Source organism: Primulina tabacum, chromosome 10 (assembly GCF_025594145.1).
Source record: "Primulina tabacum isolate GXHZ01 chromosome 10, ASM2559414v2, whole genome shotgun sequence".
Lineage (NCBI taxonomy): Eukaryota > Viridiplantae > Streptophyta > Magnoliopsida > Lamiales > Gesneriaceae > Primulina > Primulina tabacum.
The window spans coordinates 3,321,209-3,331,063 of record NC_134559.1 but is presented as its reverse complement, the minus strand read 5'-3'; the positions used below and the strand labels follow the sequence as shown (position 1 = coordinate 3,331,063).

General features: G+C 41.7%; 1 protein-coding gene across 1 annotated transcript; it reads left to right on the top strand.

The window, feature by feature from the left end:
• The first annotated feature begins 536 nt into the window (after positions 1–536).
• LOC142505760 (uncharacterized) lies at positions 537–1,616 on the top strand. The gene is made up of 3 exons (XM_075618868.1): positions 537–627; positions 903–1,052; positions 1,270–1,616. Exons 1-3 carry the CDS (start codon positions 574–576, stop codon positions 1,393–1,395), a joined length of 330 nt encoding a protein of 109 aa, XP_075474983.1. The 5' UTR covers positions 537–573; the 3' UTR covers positions 1,396–1,616.
• Positions 1,617–9,855: the final 8,239 nt, after the last annotated feature.

The following is a 9,855-nucleotide window of genomic DNA, read 5'->3' as shown; positions in this document are numbered from 1 at the left end:
ATCCTATGTCATATTTGATTGGATTGATAGGATTTAGAATTTGGCAATCTAACAAATTTTGTGTATTGATTATCCATCTCACAACAATCAAACCAAACATTAATATTACAATTATAATTTCATGTCAATAATCCCATATTACTACTTTTCATCATAATTCCATCGACTTGCAATTGATCTACACATACTGGAACGTATATTTGAAACATGGAAAATAACAATAACTATGAAATTTGGCGTATATTTTATATCATCATAATTAATTTAGTTTGAAAATTGAGTTATGCAAAAATGATTATTTCTCCGAGAATAAAAAAAAAAGTGAAATTGGCATATATATTTAGACTACTACTTGCTTATCTTATCCACCTTAGCCAGAGCTCGTCGCCCTGGGAAAAGGTGGCGCTGCCCGATATGCAAATTCGTTCTACGTGTATGTTTGAAGTGTTCGCTCAAATTTTTGCCACGTATCACTTTTAATATTTTTTTATATAAAAATATCCATTATATAGATCCATTTTGATGCGTGCAACAATTCGCAGATGGGTGTAGTCGAGTCTATCAGGTAGAAATATGACAGCTATGGAAGAACCAACGCTCTCTCGGCTTAATCGTCTAAATAATATTGTAAGTACGATATTCATCTTTTTTAATCTATTCTTAATTAATTAATTAATTGCTGCATATCCGATTTCTCTTTTTTGTTCTTGTAATTAATATCGATCATGATCATGTCTGCTTAAAATATATTTGACTATATGAATGAACCGATATTGTTATACAGTTTAAAAGTCGAGCTGAATCTTGAATGGAACGTCGAAGAAAGTTGCTAGAAAATAAATCATCAGATATTAAGTTTGGTGGTGTTACTTTTTACAAACTAAATTTCTAAATCCTTTCAGCAAAGACAATTGGAAGGCATTCGGAGTAGGAGTCATTCTCCAAAGAGCTCGAGTGGATCCGCTCGTTCAATGGACGAGGTAATCATGGAAGTCGAACACAAAGGAACGCTGATGGAAAGATTAGTTCGTGCGGAGGATCGCATCTTCAAGGTAGAAACAATATCATCCCATGAGCCATTGTTTTCTTTGATTAATTCCTCGATTCGAGTACCATATAGTGCCAAAAACATGTCAATTGTACTTGTATATGTTGAAAGCTAGAATTTTGCAAATTATTTGATTGGAAGATAAGTTTCTTGCAAAAAATGGATTGGGAACTTCTATTAATACCTATGAAAGATTATGTTTTTTATGTTGGTGGTTGCAGATATGTTTGATGATGGAAGAAGAGATGGAGACGAGTTCAACGGAGAAACAAACCCTTAAAAAGGGTTTGAAGCACTTGGTGAAATCATGGGTCGGAGGAGATGTGAAGTACCAAACAAAAAACTAATAATTTGTTCTTCTTTAAATAAGATGCTTGTTGGTTTTATCCGTGTAAATTTTTTTTTTTAGGTAGATATATACATACTTGATAAACAAACATTAGGCTTGTTTTTCTTTTTCGAAAAGTTTAGCGATGACGAATTAGATTTTGATTTTGAAATGGTCTTTTTTAAAGGAAGTTTACTTTGTTGCGCTGAAACGATAATAATTGTACATTTAATCTGAAGCATATTTTAATCACAATTGCTTAATTTAAACCACTCGTTCTTTGTCTTTCTCTGTTTTCTCCAATTTTTTAGTCTTAAATTTGGATAAATCACACGGATATGAATAAAGATTATATTATCGTGTTTAAAAATATATTATAAAAGGTAAAACTGTAGTGCAATAATTTTATTTTAAAGTTTGAGCAACCAACAAAAAGTACAAGAAATGGCATTGGTATAATGATTGAGATATAAATGTAGTCCCACTTCCTTAAACATATGGTCCTACTTTGACGTGGATGTTGTCCACCTTCCAGATAATATAAAAAAAATAATGGTTTTTGTGTGTAGAAAGGATTTATACACATAGGTCGATTTGATTTTTATATATAATAAAAAAATAATATTTTTTTTGATAAAAATATAATCATTTTCACTCAAATTAATATATATTATATAATATTTTTGTATAATATAAATAAAAAAATATATTTTTACAATAAATTGTGTTTATGAAAAGTGATGTCAGATATTCGTATTCAGAAAAGTCAATTTATGAGATGGGGTAACATGAGTTTTTGTGTATAGAAAAAAAAATTAACCCATCGAATTATTACTTGCGAAGTAAGGGATTACATTAAATTGTGTTTGTTTCACGTTAGAATTATAGTTTTTGAATGAATTCGAAGTGTCTAAAATAAAATCATTTTATTGTATATTCAATTTATTATAAATAACAATGGTAATTCTATTGTTATATTTTAACATTTACGGTATATACTTACGAGTGGGAAAAAATTTAGATTTTTTTTCCTCCTGTTTTTAGAAATGAAACGTTATTCCATAGTATAAAATATCACTCCGGGAATTGAGATATATTGCGACTTTAATAGCTCAAAAAACAATAAATTCGAAGGACTCCGAAAATGGGAAATTTTGACAATTCCAAAAGGAAAAAAGTTGCCCGGAGTCCGGAGATGTAACCTATGCGAGGGGTGGGTACATTGGACTTCTAAACATCTCTACATTATTTTTCGTGGGAAGTGGTCCGCCAATCTGATTTCAACATTACAAAAGTAAGAGAGCTTATTTGCGAAAAATTCAAAGGTAAGGGACCAATTTGTAAATAATGCTTATGTGAAAATTGTCTAGTGATTCCAATTGAAAGACGTAAGCCATTGACGAGCATCTCAAGCAATACCAGGTGATATCCCTGTAAAGGTTTGGGTTAATGATGACCCGGGTTATCGGTTGAATAGCTCGGATCAGAAGCCAACGGCCCGGGTACTTTTCCTCCACCCGGTCTCTCATACAGGTACCCAGGTAACTAACTACCCAGGCCACCTCGAGAATTGCACCACACTCGAGTGTGATCGAAGCCAACGACCCGGGTACTTTTCCTCCACCCGGTCTCTCATACAGGTAGCCAGGTAACCAACTACCCAGACCACCTCGAGAATTGCACCACACTCGAGTGTGATCGATACAGGCAGTCTAATCCGTCAGAACCACTTGGGTTTGGAGTGTCCGAGAAGTCATCAGAAGCTAGTATGATAAACCGACTTAGTAGGTGGTGTGATAATCGAGGTAACTACCCATTCTTCCACTATAAATAGCAGGTATTAAAGTCATATAAAGATTCTGAGATCTTTGAACTAAAAGCACTTACATATTTTCCTCAAATATTGCTTGTGTTCATCTAAAAAGCCGGCTGACTTAAGCATCGGAGTGGCCACGCCGGACATCCCTCCGGCGCCCATTCACGAGTTACTTCTTGTTTGCAGGTGTTGATCCAAGCCATTATCTTCACTCAAATTCTCAAACATTATAAATAATTGATTTGGTCCGTTGGAGCCCCGTACCCGGCTCACCCATCTTAACGAGATCACATCATTGGCGCCGTCTGTGGGAAATCACTGAGTTCGAGACGTTGATATGGCTCATACGAGAAGAACCAACCAGGGTAATTCTCACGCCCAGGGTGATGGGGGACAAACTTCAAGGCAAGCTGATGTTAACAACATTGGAACAAACCTCATTACCCTGACCCCTGAAGAGTTAAAGAAAATGATGGCCGATGCCATTGTGCTAGCTATGGCCAGGAAGGAGGTCTCTCACCCTGTCACACCACCCGGTGATAAACAGGGACATGATCAGGGATTTGAGCAGGAGCAGGAGCAGGAGCAGGGGCAGGGAAGGAGGGATAACGAGATGGTAGGAAAAGACGAGGGATCCAGCGCTGGGTCCAAATCTCCTACCGTGGCAGAGGAATTGTTGGAATTAAGGCAGAAGATGAAGGTCTTGGAAGGACAGTTGGAAAGACGGAGCGTTGCCCGGGCAGTCCCGAGAGGATGCCCGTTTTCTGATATCATCGTCTGGGAGCCTCTTCCTGGAAATTTCAAATCTGCGAAGGTGAAAGACTATGATGGCAATGCAGACCCGGAGGAACACCTGGCCAGGTTTGAAAATATGGCCATGTTGCACTGTTACACCGATAGAATCAAGTGCAAGGTGTTCCTAACAACACTGGTGGATTCAGCTCAGAGGTGGTTCGAAGGCTTGACTTCCCAAAGTATCAGTTCCTTTGGAGACTTCCAGAATATGTTTTTACACCATTTTAGCAGCAGTAAAAAGTACAAAAAGACTGCTTTTAGTCTTTTTGAAGTTAAGCAGAACCCAGAAGAGAGTTTAAGGGCCTATATCAGAAGATTCAACAGAGTGGCCCTAGACGTCCCTACTTGTGCCACTGAAATAAAGACTACTGCATTCACCCAGGGTTTGAGAGAGGGTGAATTCTTCAAGTCACTGACTAAGAAGGTGCCGGGAGATTTCGAGGATCTATTGTCGCGAGCAGAAAAATATATCAATATGGAGGAGGCCCAGAAACAGAAGAGGGAGGCTGTGAGAAAGGAAAAAAGAGACCGGATGTCTAAGCCCGAAGAGAGGGGACAGAAAAGAGGCAATACATGGCACTTTTCTCACACGTGCCTCTGAAAATTGCTCGGGAGAGGGAAGTGCAGGAGTGCAGCAGAGATTTGGCCCCGGATCTAGGCTTGTCAAATTGGGTCAGGTCCGTCGGGTCGGCCCGCCCCGCCATAAAATTGAGCGGGTTGGGTTGATAAAATAGCAGCCCGTTTGGAGGTGGGCCAAACGGGTTGAGCCCGTTTGGGTTGCGGGCCAAATGGGTTGAGCTCGTTTGGGTTGCGGGCTGGCCCGCCAAATTAGGGTAGAATTTTATATTTTTAAGTTTTATATAAAAATTCCTATTTCTTCCTTATTTTTTCTCATGTGCCTAACTTCAATCACTCTGGTAAAATCTATATGCTTCTATTTTTTTTTGAAGATGTTATACTCTTCAGTCCCCTCCCTTTTTTTAATGTTTAACTCGAACTAATCCAGAATTATCAAAATAATATAGTAAATAAAGTAATTATCTGTATTATTGAAAACATAATATTACATGAGTTAATTTTTAGTACATGTGTACGAGAAATCTTGTGTGAATTAGAATAAACACTTTATTTTTTTTATTCATTATGTTGATTGTTGTATGCTTTCAATGTCTTATTTCAATGTTTTTAAGTTTTTTATGAAAATATTTGACTGAAATATATTTTTCTTCTATGTTTATTTTAATACTGTTTATTATTATTTTTTTAAAAAAATAATAAGCGAGTTGGCCCGCCTAGCCCGCGGCCCAAGGTGGGTTGGGCTGGGTTGGCCATTTAGAGGCCCGCCAAAATGGCGGGGGTTGCGGTGGGTTGCGGGCTGGCCCGCCCCGTCAGTCCGTTTTGACATGTATACCCGGATCATCAGTTATCCCGGTCAGAAAAGAGTGGATTTTGCTCTTTTCACAAAGTGTGCCACCATAACACTGAAAACTGCAAGGCACTAAAGGGAAATTATGTCTCACCCTCCATCCCGGGACCCAGTAACAATAGCCAGAGGTCGAGAGTGCCACCTTGGACATCTCGTCCACCAGGATCCAGCGCCCGAGGAGGAAGTGTAAGGAATATCCCGAGGATTGAGCCCAGTAGAAGAACGGAGCCTGAGCCCGAGAGAAAAAAGAATTCGCCCCCTGCCACATGAATGATCAAAATGATATTAGGAGGCTCTACTGATGGAGACTCTAACCGGGCAAGGAAGGGGATAAGCAGGAGGGAATGTTTGGAGGTAGAGGGAGCAAGAAGGAATGAGACGATCATTAGTTTTGGCCCGGAAGATTTGAGAGGGGTGAATCTGCCCCACAACGACGCCCTGGTGATCCAAGCCCGAGTGGCGAATTATGATATTCTACGGGTCTTTATGGACTCAGGTAGCTCTGTAAATGTAATTTTTAAAGATGCCTTTGTACAGATGGATTTGCAGGGCTACCACCTAGAGGCTGTGGAGACTGCCCTCTTTGGTTTTGCTGGCCATATGGTTTACCCGGAAGGGGAGATCATGTTGCCATTAACCTTGGGTTCTCAGGATCTTAAGAGGACGGTGATGACTTCATTCACCGTAGTGGATTCCACGTCAGCATATAATATTATTCTGGGGAGACCGGCTATGAACGAATTGAGAGCCGTAGCATCCACATACCACCAAAAGATAAAATTTCCAGTAGGATCTCGAGTGGGAGAAGTCCGAGGAGATCAACCATCCTCTCGAAAATGCTATGTGGAGGCAGTCCGGGCTGATCAGAGTAGAACAAGGAAGGAAGGGAAGAAGGCAAGGGTGGACGGGGAAAGAACGATGGGGAGAGGAGAGGTGCATTTTGTGGCAGAAGAAGAACAAGAAGTAATAGAAATCGGACCAGGCCAGCAAATCCGGGTGGCCCGAGATCTCAGTATATCCACTCGGGTCAGTCTGATTCATTGTTTAAAAACTAATATTCGTGTGTTTGCTTGGTCCCAACAGGAGTTGACAGGGATTTCTCCCTTGATAGCAGAACACCAATTGAACATCCTCCCGGGATCTCACCCAGTAAAACAAAAAAAGAGGCACTTTGGCCCTGAAAAGGACAAAGTGATTGATGCGCCAATTAAGGAGCTTCTGAAAGCTGGCCACATTCGGGAAATTCAATTCTCCACATGGCTCTCGAATGTGGTCTTGGTACCCAAATCTACCGGAAGGTGGCGCATGTGTGTAGACTTCCGCGATCTCAACAAGGCGTGCCCCAAAGATCATTATCCTCTGCCCAGGATTGATCAGCTGGTGGATTCCACATCGGGCTATGAATTGCTAAGTTTCATGGACGCATACCAGGGGTACCATCAAATCCCCCTAGCTAAAAATGATCAAGACAAAGCCAGCTTCATCACCTGGGGAGGTACATTTTGTTATATTGTAATGCCTTTCGGGTTGAAGAATGCAGGGGCTACTTACCAGCGTCTGATGGATAAAGTCTTTGAGAAGCAGCTGGGACGGAATGTGGAAGTCTATGTGGATGATATTCTATCCAAATCCCGGGAGGGTGCCAGCTTTATTAGTGATCTAGAAGAAACTTTTGCCACTCTCATGCATTATGGAATCAAGCTTAATCCTGCCAAGTGTATTTTTGGCGTCAAGAGTGGCAAGTTCTTGGGATTCATTGTGACAGACCGAGGGATCGAGGTGAATCAAGAGAAAGTCAAATATGTGCTAAGCATGCCATCTCCCCGATCTGTCAAGGAGGTACAAAAGCTAACTGGGAGAAATTCTTCCCTTTCCAGATTTATTTCCCGATCAGCACACCGGAGTTATCCTTTTTTTCAAGTCTTAAGGAAGGCCCAGCAATTCGGATGGGATGAGAAATGTGAACAGGTCTTCCAGGACCTGAAAATTCATCTTGCCGGGCTCCCGGTGTTGGTGAAACCAGAACCTGGAGAAAAATTATATGTCTACATGTCCTCTACAGAGTATGCTGTCAGCTCTGTTCTAATAAAAGAGGAAGGAACTGATCAAAAACCTGTCTATTATGTCAGCCATGCTCTGAGGGGGCCCGAGCTCCGGTATAGCGAAGTAGAGAAAATTGATTTGGCCCTGGTCATGACCGCCCGGAAGCTAAGACCTTACTTTCTGTCACATCAGGTTATTGTTCTTACCAATAGTCCTCTGGGTAGGATCATGACTCACTCTGAAGTATATGGGCGAATGATAAAATGGACAGTAGAGTTGGGGGAATATAACATCGAGTACAAGCCCCGAGTGGCCATTAAAGCGCATGCTTTGTCAGATTTCTTATCTGAAATGATCCAGCCCAGCGAGGAGGAGGTATGGAAAGTGTCAGTGGATGGGGCATCTAGCCTGGTGGGGTGCGGAGTAGGGGTGGTGTTAGTGTCTCCCCTGGGAGAAAAGGTCAAATTAGCATTAAGAATTGATTCCCGGATAACCAACAATGAAGCTGAGTATGAGGCTGTTCTTGCAGGTATTCGAGCTGCCCGGGAAGTTGGAGCTTCTCGGATTATTCTATATTCTGATTCACAGCTCATCACTCAACAAATAAAGGGCATTTATGAGGCTAAGGATGACATGATGCTTAGATATTTACAGCTCATTCGAGCCCAAGCAGAAAGCTTCATGGATTGGAGTATTGAACAAATACCCCGGGAAGAAAACAGTGAGGCAGACGCTTTGGCTAAAATGGCTGCTTCTTTATCAGAAGTTAATACCCGAGAGGTGCGGCATATTACTCGGCTGGTCCTCTCTACGGAGGAAGAAGCATCACCCATGCCTGAAGATTCATGGATGACACCGCTGATCGCGTACATTACGAACCATGAGCTCCCTGAGGATAAAGCCCAAGCTCAGAAGATCAAAAGACAAGCTCCCAGGTTTGTTCTCTTAAATAAAATTTTGTACAGAAGATCATTCCAAGGACCGCTTTGGAAGTGTTTAAATGAGAAAGAGGTGGATTATGTTCTCCGAGAGATTCATGAGGGGTGTTGTGCCGAGCACCTCGGAGGAACGTCTTTAACTCGAAAAACAATGCTTGCTGGATTCTGGTGGCCCACCTTAAAACAAGATTCTGCTCGTTTGGTCCAGATTTGTGAGGGCTGTCAGCATCATTCGAATTTCAGCTACAGCCCGGCCACTCTCATGAAGCCTATTTGGGCATCCTGCCCTTTTGATCAATGGGGCATGGATATTGTGGGTCCTTTTCCGGTTGCCCGGGCTCAGAAAAAATTCTTACTAGTAGCTGTTGATTACTTTTCCAAGTGGGTTGAAGCTGAGCCTTTAGCAAAGATCACCGAGCAGGAAGTATTGAAATTCTTGTGGAAGAACATTGTGTGCCGGTTCGGTGTGCCCAGGAGAATAATCTCGGAAAATGGAAGACAATTTCAAGGCAAAGGAATTACGTCATGGTGCCAGGAAATGAAAATCACTCAATCTTTTACCTCTGTTGCATATCCTCAAGCCAATGATCAAACAGAAGTTGTCAATAGAATCATTGTGCAAGCATTAAAAGCAAGACTTCAAGGTAAAGGAAAGAATTGGGTGGAGGAGTTACCTAGTGTTATATGGGCTTACAGAACTACTCCCCGGGCATCTACTCAAGAAACTCCCTTCAGTTTGGTATATGGTTCTGAAGCAGTTCTTCCAGTAGAGATCGGGCAGACTTCTTCCCGGGTAGAATCTTACCCGGAGGACAATGACCAGAGCAGGGCCATGGAATTGGACTTAATAGAAGAAAAAAGGAACATGGCATTTATTCGAATGGAGGCATACAGAAGTCGGGTGATGAAATCATATAACAAGAAGGTCCGCATCCGAGACTTCCAAGTCGGGGATTTAGTCATGAAAAAAGTCAACCCTGCTGGGGAAGTTGGGAAGCTGGAAGCACGATGGGAAGGACCTTACAAAATCACTCGGAGAGTCAACTCGGGATCTTTTTATTTAGAAGATGCGCAGGGACGTCCCCTCAAAAGGCCTTGGAATGTGTTTAACTTAAAGAAGTACTATGCATAATAGATGTAATTGTTTGATGGAAGGAATCAATAAAAAATATATTTTCTCAGAGTATTGCGTTTGTTATTATATCTCGGGACCTGCTATGACTTGGTTCTTAAAAAGCCCAGGGCACTACACCCTGGCTCGGGGCACCACACCTCGACCATTCCCAAGTCCTGGGACATGATCCCCGGCCCAAGGCTCCGTACCTTGGTTCTTAAAAAGCCCAGGGCACTACACCCTGGCTCGGGGCACCACACCTCGACCATTCCCAAGTCCCGGGACATGATCCCCGGCCCAAGGCTCCGTACCTTGGTTCTTAAAAAGCCCAGGGCACTACACCCTGG